Source organism: Rhopilema esculentum, chromosome 5, assembly GCF_057945365.1.
Source record: "Rhopilema esculentum isolate cy_ngs chromosome 5, ASM5794536v1, whole genome shotgun sequence".
Taxonomy (NCBI): domain Eukaryota; kingdom Metazoa; phylum Cnidaria; class Scyphozoa; order Rhizostomeae; family Rhizostomatidae; genus Rhopilema; species Rhopilema esculentum.
The window spans coordinates 11,290,659-11,303,067 of NC_142819.1; the positions used below are offsets into that span (position 1 = coordinate 11,290,659).

General features: G+C 38.0%; 1 protein-coding gene across 2 annotated transcripts in view; it reads right to left on the minus strand.

Annotated features, from left to right (window-relative positions):
- LOC135689864 (WD repeat and FYVE domain-containing protein 3-like) overlaps positions 1-12,409 on the minus strand; it is a 50,815-nt gene that overhangs the window by 36,852 nt on the left and 1,554 nt on the right. For both annotated transcript variants that reach the window (XM_089116211.1, XM_089116210.1), the window contains exons 3-20: positions 10,474-10,827; positions 9,827-9,882; positions 9,430-9,674; positions 8,772-8,926; positions 7,876-8,109; positions 7,367-7,573; positions 7,109-7,209; positions 6,581-6,973; positions 6,203-6,417; positions 4,967-6,027; positions 4,480-4,760; positions 3,962-4,159; positions 2,817-3,050; positions 2,465-2,611; positions 1,723-2,025; positions 1,255-1,407; positions 754-827; positions 377-538 (exon numbers count right to left, since the gene is read on the minus strand). In XM_089116211.1, the coding sequence (XP_088972337.1) occupies positions 377-538; positions 754-827; positions 1,255-1,407; positions 1,723-2,025; positions 2,465-2,611; positions 2,817-3,050; positions 3,962-4,159; positions 4,480-4,760; positions 4,967-6,027; positions 6,203-6,417; positions 6,581-6,973; positions 7,109-7,209; positions 7,367-7,573; positions 7,876-8,109; positions 8,772-8,926; positions 9,430-9,674; positions 9,827-9,882; positions 10,474-10,827 (4,573 nt within the window). The remainder of the gene's footprint in view (positions 1-376; positions 539-753; positions 828-1,254; positions 1,408-1,722; positions 2,026-2,464; positions 2,612-2,816; positions 3,051-3,961; positions 4,160-4,479; positions 4,761-4,966; positions 6,028-6,202; positions 6,418-6,580; positions 6,974-7,108; positions 7,210-7,366; positions 7,574-7,875; positions 8,110-8,771; positions 8,927-9,429; positions 9,675-9,826; positions 9,883-10,473; positions 10,828-12,409) is intronic.

Consider the following 12,409-nt stretch of genomic DNA (forward strand, 5'->3'; position numbering starts at 1 on the left):
GCGCTGACGAGCGCATGGTTAGATAAACCAGAAATTTAAAAAATATTGAAGAAATATTAAATTAAGGCAAATTAATTTCTGTGAATACATTAAATTATGCAAATAACTTGGACAATCATTGCTGTGAATTTAAGAAAAACATAATTAAGTCTCGTCCACTATCATGAATACAATTTGTTCATGATATAGGAGCTAGCAATCCATCTGATGTTTACTTTATCATTCCCAAGCGAAACTTTCTTTCTTTCTTTATTTCGAGTGTCCTCGAACTCCATCGGCTAGCTTCTTCCATTCTTCTCTGTTGCTCATTATATTCATTAGCTCTTGATTCGTTATGCCAAAAAACAAAAACAAAAAAAAATTAAAGGGGGTGTACCTCAAAAGGTCTTTGTTCCGATTGCTTTTGCGGAGGAGGAGGCAGAGAATGTTACAGATCGTCTGCAGGGTTGAGTCAGGTGGCTTTCCATCTTGAAGAACGTGCAACAACTTGGAAACGCAGTCTAAAGACCTTAGGCAGCTCAGGTTTTTCTCACATTCACTAAAACGATAATGAAACATATGCAGCTTTCTCCGTGACGAATAATCTACTATAAATAATCCGGATAGGACGATATTGATAACAGTATGCATATCATACTGATACTGACAGGGTATTCCTGTATAACAATTCTTGTTTTATTATCATCGTTATTATCAGAAATTAAACGAAGCAAAAACGAGTTTCAGTTGAGTGAATTTCAAGAAAGAACTGACCTTCCTTGCGTGAGAAGCTCAAAGAAATGAGAGAAGAGCGACTTTTCCAAATCGTTTGGTGCATTATGCCATATCTGAAAATAAAGGGATACGCGTAAATGGAAACGGAACGTATAAAATTGGCAAGGGATAGTTAGAAACTTGAGGGATGTTGTGAATTCACCGACGTTAAAATATAAGGTGCGACAAAAGGGTAAATTCATAACGATCTGAGATGCAAAGATATTCCAAAACGAATGCTTATGCTTGGACTTTGAATACAAATCAACCACACGAACCAGTTGTCTAAAATATACTTTTTCAGTAAATACCGTGCTTATGGTTAATATACTGCACAATTAACATGTTCTAGAGTCTTGAATTGCTCTTTGACTACCTCCCTTGTTACAGAGAAGTCCTTGGAACTTGAGTTAACAATCAAAATCTAACAGAAATTTATCAGGATACACACTGAAGCTCTGAAATTTTAAACATAGCACTTTTTGGAGCGAAGAGACAAACCTCAAAGTTGCAGAGAAGATCATTGAAAGCAACTGTGTTTGGTATGGAGCCAAGCTCCTTGTCGCTTCTTACTGTTCCAACCAAGGAAAATATCAGGTGCAAAATATGTGTGTTTAGCAGCCAGACTTTCCTTTTTAACAGGTATCCTAGAATCTAACAATCAAGAATAGTTATAAACTAGGTAAAAAGAAACTAGTTACCATAGATTGAGAAAGTTCACAAAATTTCTCCTCGCAGGCAAGACCTACTGAAATTATTCAATGAAGTGGAAAACGAGACTCGAAATTTGCACTTTCTCTGGTCTGATCATTTTTCTTTCCTATTTTCTAACAGTTTGTGTCCATTGCAGGAATAGATAAATGTTGTTTATGCAAAATTTACTCCACGCATAAGCCTCCATTCATGAGACTTTAATTACCAGCTGAAAGAAGTGCAATGCACATCAATATATCTTTAGTAGAAAAATACCTGATATCCTTTGATTCTGACCATCTCCTTTCTTGCCAGCCTGCTACTCTGAACAATGCAGGTTAGTGCTTTCAGTGACGCATAGAGCTCCTCCAGGTTACCCGCCATCGCAACCAAGCTCAAAAGTATCGGCATCCCTCCCACTGACATGACCGCTGACGCAAGATCACGTGGACAAAAGGAGCGTGCCCCACTCGCGCCAATGACAGCAGCTCCTAGAGTTCTAGCAGGGCCTTGGAAAAAACGTGCTGAATTGTTGATGACGACAATGGGAGTGAAACGGTCGTCCTCCATGATATTTGTCTATACGAAAGCAGTTCATATTTTATATTTACAAATAGTCAGTCAGAAATATCTCAACTTGTATTGTTGAGAACAAACTAAATCAATCAAATGAATGAGGATATAAAAGCAGCAAATCCGAGAAAATATAACGGCGCAAACCTTTTCTGGCCAAAAGTAAAGTGTACAATAGCTTATTAAGAATAAAAAATACAACGTTTTCATTTAATTTTCAATTTTTAAGCATGGCAGCCCTTCAGTTAGAGAAAAACTGATTTAAAGGGGGTCATGCATTATGTGCAAAAGAACATTACATGCAAAAGGAATGACAATTCATCGAAGCACTGTTTATCAACTGTAAAATACCAAATGGGAAATGGATCAAATCAGAAATGGATCAAATCAGAAATGGATCAAATCGGAAATGGATCAAATCGGAAATGGCAAAAGTGCAACGAACCTCCTCTGAGATGGCCCTTGCCTCCTGATTTGAGTGTTGGCTTTTGAGCTTAGCAAGGGTGGTGGAGCAAACATTTTCCGCATTCAGCATAAATATGACTTTCTCTTCAGGCACCAACGCACCCTGTGACTCGTCATCACCACTTTCCTAGAAAATGTCACATTATCACGACCTCTGGGACAGGAAAGTCGTTTACAGAGAAAGTAAGAGAACCCAGATGTGTTTTCTGAGCAAATGTTCATTGAAATGTAAAAAATCTAAGAAGCAATGGTAGCAAACAGGTCATTCGTAACTAAAGATTTATTGCAACGAAAATAAGAGCTGCAGAGTCGTGGAAAAAATCGTTCTCTACCTCATAATACTCGCTGATAATCGGGGCCTGAAAACACCCATTATAACTTGGTCCTAATTTGTAAATGCTGCTGATAGCGTCATCACTCAATGGGTCTTCCAATAGACATGTCGGCCCAAGCCTCCAAATGAGATCTGATATGTGGCATTGTGTTGCATGTGTTCCAAGGACGGCTGAAATTCTTGATGACGTAATATCAATACCAGATGGCAATCGAGAGTCGATGTAGCGAAACTGAAACGAATATAAATTATGAATGAACAGTGTAAACAAGATTACGTCATATTAGGAAAGAAACCAAATCCGATTAATAGTGGGGCGTATTTGCAAAATACGAGCCAGACAGATTTACGATTGTCCCATCAGACAAACAACAAGAAACTGAACTGTTCTCGAGAATTCGATACTGTGTGAAAATCAATTTTGACATACCTAGATGCAGGGCATGAAAACCCGCCCTGATCTTATGACCGGGCGGTCGAAGGACATTTTTCACAAATATAGGTCTGTAGGAATTTTTTAAAATATACCCTTTTGCAAGAAGCATCATTCTTTCCTTCATGTTCATTTAAAAAAAGAAAACACGAAGACAAAACAAATGTATCTTATTCATGTGCCTTGTACAGGTTAAAATGAATTTTCTACCCAAGAACCCTTGAGATTATTTATTAAATTCTTGTTTAAAAAAAAATTTTTATCTGGCTTAAGAATCTTTGTTATAATTTGCAGAACTTTTGCAGCATGCCTCTACTGTATATTGTCTATCACAGTGATTTTTTCTGATTAAAGCAAACTGTTTCTTGTTCTTTTTGCAATTGAATTCTTCTCATGGTTTTGACCTTTATCTTCATCAAATAGTTTAGGCTCATTTTTGTTAATGTTGTGGAAAATGACCTGGGTTTGCTTGCACGAATAACATCTTCAGATAACAATTTCTCGGACTTAAAATGCTAGAAAGATAGTTAACAGCTCGCCACGCGTCCAAAGATTGACCAGCTCTGAATTATTGGCCAAAAAACTATAAAGCTAAGAATCAGCTTTAACATTTGGTTATAGAAAAAGGGCATCAAAGAATCGTTAACAGCATTTCAGGGAGATTTGCATTATGTACGGAAGGGTAAGCGAAAACAGGTGACAGAAAATACCTTGGAAGTGCTGACTATGCAAGATCCATTGACGTAAATGGACGCGGTGCTTTTGCGAACGACGCTCTTGTTCAAAACGACACTGATGAGGTTCCAGTTTCCTTCATAAAACATGTCTTCGTTCTTAGCACGCAACTGGTTGCTGGACTTAGGAGTGTTACTACGACCGGTTGGACCAATGTCTTTGTCAGTTGTTACCTGTTGACACAAACATGCAAATAACGCAAAAAAGGTTTCTGCATTTGGATATGACCGCAATAACGGAGGCCGCAGGTATGCCCAGTACTATCAATTTTAATGGTCATTTGGTGAAAGAAATCAAGCAAAACGAAATCGAGCAAATGAAACCCAAAGAACACCACAATGAAGGTTCTATAATCCATTGAAACCAATTGAAATGAAACAATGGCGTAATTAAATGGCAAATGTTTCAAAACATCTTCTCTTATAACATAACTTTCAACTTCTAATACCCTAAATAGGGATTGATAGGCAATTCTACGAAGCTAAATACTTACCACAATTTCGTTGCTTTCCAAATCAAGAAAAATAGTGAAGATTTTAACAGAATGTCTTTTGCCAGGAGTTCCAAACACCAACGTCCTTTGAATACTGAAAAGTCGCAATAAATTGGAAGTCGATGGCGTAGGAAGCCTCTCAATGAACAACCAGGAGGAGAAAGTGAGACCAATTGCCGGAGGGAACGCTCGTTCTGTAAAGGCACCTGAAGACACAGGTCCACTGGCACCGATCGACGCTAACTCGCTGGGAAGATATCCCGAAGTCAAACCTAGGTTTGCTAAAATAAAAGATGCAGTCTTTGGAAAAACAAAGCACAAATGAAACGGAATGGTTTGGTATTGATAAACATGTCAAGGTAGAAAGTAAAATTGCAGAATAAGCATGGCTACGTATTCCCGTTGATCAAGCAATGCACTTTAATCACGAACAACCGATTAAACTAAGCTAGAACAACGCATATGTAGAGAAAACATGAAGATATACCTGTGGAAAGAATAGGTGCAAGATTTCCTAGGTACAAGAAACCGAAACCATCGTGGCTCATATCAAACTCGACAAACGGGGGTTGCTCACAAGCTGCAACGGAAAGTAAATCTTTTGGGGTTGTCAATGACACTAAACATTTGATCATATTTTGCGATGGCGGTTTTCCTTCTAATTTTTCGCAAAGCCTGTTCAGTTCTCTTTCATAAAACAAAGTCAAATTATTCTTCAGAGAGTTCTCCTCTTCATTTGACATCATTCGATTGCTACTATAACTATCCATTCTTCTAAACTTTGTCCCATTCTTCCCAGAATTGGTTGAATTGCAAAGCTGGCCCGGTTCCGTTTTCTCCCCTTTTCTTTCTACCAAAGCATCACCATTGTAAGGTACAGATTCTGTTCCTACATTTTCGGCAACTGGTTTCTCTTCCACTTGTCTTTCAATATTAAGATCTTTCTTCTCATCATGAATCATTACTTTTCCTGTTGTTAGGTCCTCCTCCCTCCCTTCATTAACATCTTTTGTGTCCGATCCGTAACTTTCTGAATCCCCATTTTGGTTCTTTGAAGGCAATACTTCCTTATCTTTATACTCGGTATGTTCCTGACTATCGTTAGTTCCCTCAAGGTCGGTAATAATTCCCTCAATGGAATCGAAGCTCTTATTCTCTGAAACATCCGATGCCTCGAACTCATGATCAAGTTCAACTATAGACGAAACGGAAATGCTGTCGGTTGCAGGCGCGTCTTGTTCCTTCTCATCTTCCTTCTCATCTTCCACGATTTTATCCGGATCCAAGTATGAATCCATCTCATTTTCTTCAAATAATACTGTTGATGTTCCTCCACCGCTACAGGATAAGCGAATGTCTCCGTCAAATATTCTTAGTGAAATCGACTGTTTTCTTTGCCTCTCGTCGAAATTCATACTTTCGTTTAAACTTCTATTCAAATCAATGTTTTCTGTGCCATTCAAGTCAAAGGGGCGCTTGTCAGCAAATGAACGAAGCATTGCGTAAGGAGAACTGCAGCATAATGGGGATCCAAGTCTAAGGAACGTCCTGAACAAACAAACAAGAACAATAATAAGGTACAGGAAAAATTTGAATACATCGTAGAAGGAAAATCTATACAATGGCAACTCTTAAAAATCAGCATGGAAGATAAAGCACGTGCTACTAATGACGCAAAGTGATACAAATTACAAGAAGCCATTTTTCTAATATGAAACATCACCTTAGAACTTCAGGTTGCATTGACTGTGACGTCAATCGTTCGAACAGTTTGGTCATTGCTGCATTCAACGGATGGTCATCATCCAGAAAGGATTCTCTGCATTTTGTCAGCAGCAGGAATGGAATGCCGGCATCACAAAGCAGCTGCTGGTTTTGATCAGAACCAAGAATCTGCTGCAGCTGACTGATCACATTTACTAGAACTCGAGGTAGCGGCTAGAAGTGAAGGGCAAGATAATCACACATTATAGCTCTAAGAAAACCGAGCCAAAAGTAATCACAAAAACTGCTGGCGTATTTAAAAAGCTGCCTAGATATCACATGCATATGAATGCATAAACAGACTTAAAGGAAGCCATAGAAATTGAAATAGTAGCACCTTCTTGGTTTGAGGCTGCTCTGAAAACGTTTCGCCAGCTTCATCTGTGTCGTCTTCATCCTCCCATAGCGATGGCAACAGCTCTATTCCCGCACCAATTGCACCAGGATGCACGATCCGCGGTATTCTAACACTGACTGATGACCTCTGCTGCACATCCGCTTCGTCATCAACATCCCAGTTCTCAAAACAGCTGCTTGCCATGCTTGTCAGACATTTAAACACAATCATTTTTATATAATCTCCGCTTCTACGTGAAAGCATTAGTAGGGGCATTTGGTTTAAGCAAGAAACCGGTATGTACTTAGGTCCTTTTACCCGAGGCAGTTCCGTACGAACTTTCTTGAAACATCCTAGAAGCTTCAAGGTTTCAGTCAACCCTTTGAATCGCACCTGGAATTAATCAAAATTAACTCTCAAAAAACTGTACACTTTAAAGTGAATACTAGGAATATAAGATTTTAACGAAAAGATGCAAAGCAGTTAACAAAAAAAGCAAAAGACGTGGCAATGATAACAGAAAAGTACCTCGTCCATGAAAATTACACGGTTGCTTGGCTCATCCTGCATCGCTGCAGTCAAAACTTGAAATATTGTCCAAATGAGCTCCAATATCAAGGACCTGTCAACTGAAAAATCAAATATCAGCACATATACTCATTTTAAAGATCCAGCTCAGTTAAATCTAGCGAAGATTACAGTAGCAATGACTACAAATAAAGTGCACAACCGAGTGGTCAATCTAATGAGTAATATATTCATAGGAGAAATAAGATTCAAACCAACCATTGGCCCAGACTCCTATTGCAGGATCGGCTAGACTTCCTTCCAGACTGACAAGGACAGCAACAACGTATACGAAGCCAGAAACCTCTTGGAACACAGTTCGTGTCTGTCCATTCATTGCAAAAATCTTCAACATCGAATTCAAAGCATCGATTTTTAACTTTACTGACGTCTTTTTGGTGGTGTGCATTAGACAAAGTAAGGTTCCTGTAAATATAATTCTTAGACATAAACCCTGGTGAAACATAACTAACATAACATATTCTAATGTTTTTGATGAGGGATTCGTATGTTGGTGAATTTGGCTGGTTTGGGCTAATGCTACACATTCAACAAAATTTGAGTCTGAGCTAGTTTGAATGCCCTAAATGAAAGACGAAGCTTAAATAGTTTCTCATAAACAGAGTACAAATGAAAATATAAAATATGCAAGAAATGCAAGGATTGATGAAAAAAGGTAAAAAATGCTGGCAATTAACATTTGACTTGAATCAAAATGAGACAAGTACCAAGATCATCACGACCACCATCAACAATCAACTGCTGGACTATTTTCAGCGCGTACGGTCTTGCGCATCGGAATGATATCAAACTATGGGCGTAGACTGCACCGCTGAATTGACGAAAGCAAACGGCATTGGCAGTGTTGTTCTCAATCAGGAGCCTGAGACATTCCATTAACAGGAATATGAAATCAGTCATTATTTCGTCTTTGTTAATGCCTGCCAGATCTTCACTGCTTGCTGAAAACAATCAGACTATGCTAATCAAGAAAAGGTGATTAAGTGCCAAACAAGCTGAATTGATTGCGTGCAGAATATGGAGACATGATAAAAGATTCGCTTCACTTTTCAAAGAAACGGGAGGTTCTGTATTCCTTTCAAGGTTATTCAACCAACGGCAGTAGAACCGATTCAACTTGGCGATAAAGCCAGTATTCAAATCGAAAACACTTTGAAACAATAGCCACTGCTGACGACGAGAACAGCGTTGGTGAAAAAAGGGAAATTTTTATTATCTATAAAGCTAACATTTTCCATCCAAGCCAATACTTCAGATTTCATGAAAAACAATTTCAAGTGACTTGGTTTGACATTAATTTTGTGTAACGCAGCATTCCCCCCCCCCGTTTTTCTAAACACGCTACATAGAAAGAGGGGTGGGAGGGGGCGGGAGTGGGATGGGTGTGGTGCCTTTCCATCCCCATAAAATTCATTTGCTTTAGACAACAGATTATTGCTTAATTCCTTCATTTTGGTAGAACTCTAAAGCAAAATGAAGGGGTGCAACTGCAAAGCCCACAATGCAGAGCGCGGGATAGGCAAACGATGTCAATTTAATGAATAAGCATCTTTAAAACAATGTCATGGATAACGACTTGAAATAAAAAACTAACGCTACTCACATCCATACATCTCTTTCATTTTCTCAGCAAACTCTCTTAGCGAATTGATTAATACTTCTAAAATTCCAACTTCTCTAAAAACATTTTTGAATTTGTCGTTTTGGTTGATCAGTCGAATTAAAGTGTGAAGAGCCACAGTTTGGCATTCCGTTAAGCTGCAGACAAAAAAAACGGACTCAGTTTTGTGGTTTGGATGCTGGGAAGAGACACTTTTTTATCAAACATCAACAACGCATGATACAAAATAAAAGCTTAACCAGCCACAAACTATGTTCAAATTACACAAACAAAAACAAAATGCAAAATACTACATGAATCACAGATGACAATGAAGCTAATAATTTTCCTGAGTAGCTGAGTGCTTTTCAATTTCTATGCTAACATGGTTTAAGGCCATTGTAGATAAAAAAAATTCATGTGATAAGCTTTATGTAAAGAAACAAAGTAAACCTTAAATAAGCTGTGGATGAGACTTACCTTGCTTAAAAAAAACAAATCTAACTTAGGCTGTTGATACAAACAAAGATTTATGCATGTTGTTGTTTTCCATTTCAAGGCATACTAAATATCATTATGTCGTATTTGAGCCCTATGTTTGTCTTAAAATTATAATCTGAATGTTTATGTTAATGTGTTAACAGAGAAGAGTGGCGCATACTTTGTGTCCTTGAAGAGTATCCCCAAAGTCAATAATTCTTGAGTTGGTATCCACTGTAGATGCAATGCGACAAACTCAATAAGCTTGAACGTCTCAGCTTGAACCACCCTTGTCTTTGTTGGGGCCTTATCAATGAATTGGGTCAGTGTGTGCAAGTTACTGAGAACAAAGAAGTTCCATGCATCTGAGTTGTAGATGTTCTGTACAGCATGGAGAATGTGTAGGCAGAGCTCTTCATCTCTTGACTGAAAATAAAAAGGAAATCAACCCAAACTAAAACTGAACCTCTAAACTCAAAACACAAATTGTATCTTAGATGGTGCAAGCACATCCTACAATAATCCAAAAGTTGATGAAATCAGCCAAAAACCATTTCAAAAAGAATTTGTAAACAAACCTGAAGAAAAGTCTCCTGCAAAACGATGAATGCATCCAAATTCCTGACTGTGAGACCTGAAAACAAGTTTTCAACACCTATAAATGCTGTTGACAGCTTTAATACAGAATAAAAATGAGAACAGTTTTCATGGATATAAGTAACAGAAGACCACACAAATATACACACAGAAATTTTTCTTGAAGCAGTTTCAAAATAACTTGAATACTTATTTGAAACTTTCATATTGAGTGGAAACGTTTAACAGGAAGAACATTATTCTATCAACAGCTATTACCCAAGGCCAGAAATGGGGTAAAAGAATTGATAAACAGAAAAAAGAGACAGGCGCCTTTCTTTCCAATTGTCCTAAACACAGGCAGCATGTGAAAGACATTTATCCTAGAAAGGTCACTGGCTTGAAACGTTTTTCAGGAAAGGGCATTTAAGACCCCTTTCACCCACACTGAATAAAAGTGGAGATCATAAAACTGTGGCTCTTGTGAGTGCAATGCCCTAATCTTCAAGAACTACATTTATATTTATCTCTATACATATAACTCTTGTTGTTTTTCATAATGAATACATGACAATCATTTGCATGCAGCGATGGTATTGTCATTTCATTAATATTGGATTTAACAGGCAAGAGAGTCTTGTTGCAGTACCTGAAACAGATGCAGGAGCTGGTAAGGTGAAGCCATCATCTTGAAAACAGAAGTCCATCGATGGAGGGATTTTGATTGCCTTTGGTCCACTTAAAGCCAATGAGGAAATAAGTATAACAAGGTTGCGACTAGCTTCATTGACTGCATGGTCTTCACTGCTGTAGAAATCAACAAGCAGATTTGAAAGAAATGTGTACCCTCCACATTCTTTGAAACTATCAAGAAGAACTGATGAAACTTCTGCTGAGTCTCTCAAGACACATATCAAAGTAACCAACATCTCCACGATGGCAATTGGATTTTTTACACACATTGCTTTTATGTTTGATATGCTCAATGCAATGCACCTTTTATCTAAAGAGGAGCAAAGTAAAATATGGTAACTAAAGATGAGGTAAAAGGAAGGCTTACGGTAATGATAATCAAAGGCTTACAGTTCTTCAATTCAAACTTCTCTAAACATTTAAAGAATAGCTTGATGTCACACATACTAACAGCATGCTATCAAATGCCTAAACAACTCAAAGTGTGGGAACTTTTCGTGCTGCCAAATTCCATATAACCTGGCCTAGGATACTTAGATGCTTCATAAATATTAGAAAGTCTTGTACAGAAAGTCACTATGTTGTCCTATGTTGGCCACTGGGACCATGGTCAACTTTGATGTCCGGTTGCTCTTTCTATATTCATATGGAACCTTTTATGAAAACAGCATTTTTCTCTGTCTTGGTGACCATTCACAAAGGACCAACATTTAAGTCAACCAAATCACAAAGCTTTTTTAAACTGGCTTCAAAACTGGATGTTTTGTCCTACAATTGTGAATTCCAAAGGTGAAAGATTGCAACCCTGCTCTTTCCCACAAAGGCCTACAAGTGTATAAAATTCATATCAGTAAGATTAAGGTAGACTATGTTAGTAAAACAAAAAAATATATGAGTTGCATGCTGACATATTAACAAATTTAGAAAGAGTTAAACTCAGCAAAGAGAAGTATTACATGCATGAGCATGAGATTTGGGGGAGGGTGGGGGCATGCAGAGATGGCACTAATGCATAACAAAAGTGGCGAAGCCAGAGGGCAGGCTGGTCAGGCTGAGCCTGACAAACAATTTTCAGTGATATGTTTTTTCCATCTTAAAAAAAATAACTCAAAGAAAGAAAAATATTCTCTCTCCACAACTCTCTCTATGATCTTCAGATATTCATTAATCTGGGGCAGAGCACTTTCATTTATGGAGCGCAGTGGTTCACTTCTGATTATGATCATGATTATGGCCAAGGTCAGGCTCTCAGAAATTCACCTGACCAACGTCATAACTTTCACTAAATGGAGCTAGGTGATTGGCCAGAAGCTTCATGTGGACTGATTGTTTGTGACATTTGGTCAGGCTATTTCAGAATGGCTTGACCAATTGTTAAGGAAACAATAAGTGCGAGGGTAATCCTTTTTTGCCACTGTCTTGAAAACAATCAAGCATCTTACTTCATTGGCTAAGGATACAGTCAAATGTGTTTGGCAGAAATAATACCCAGACGCGAATATAAATTTGGCCAGGCTGTCTGTGAAACTTTCTGGTGTAAGGCTTTCAATTGATCAGATTGGGAAGATAGGCCCATGTCTGGAAGTTGCAAGACGCAGGGGGAGGTATTGTGACATGACTGCTACGATGATGCCAAAAACGACTGTGTTGTACTGGCCTTCAAAGAACATCAGTCGTGTGAAAAGGAACTTTGTTGATATATTTGCTACCTGTCAAGTTTATCACAGTAAAATATGCTGCTCATTCAAAGTGAATTGTATCTATATTCTAATGTTGTTTGGACCTTTTTTGTTGGCTGATTATGTTTGACGCGGAGCTAAAATGTGTTTTTACACTGCAGTGTACTGATTTTTAACAATTCACAATAACATTTATTTTGATGATTTATTTTG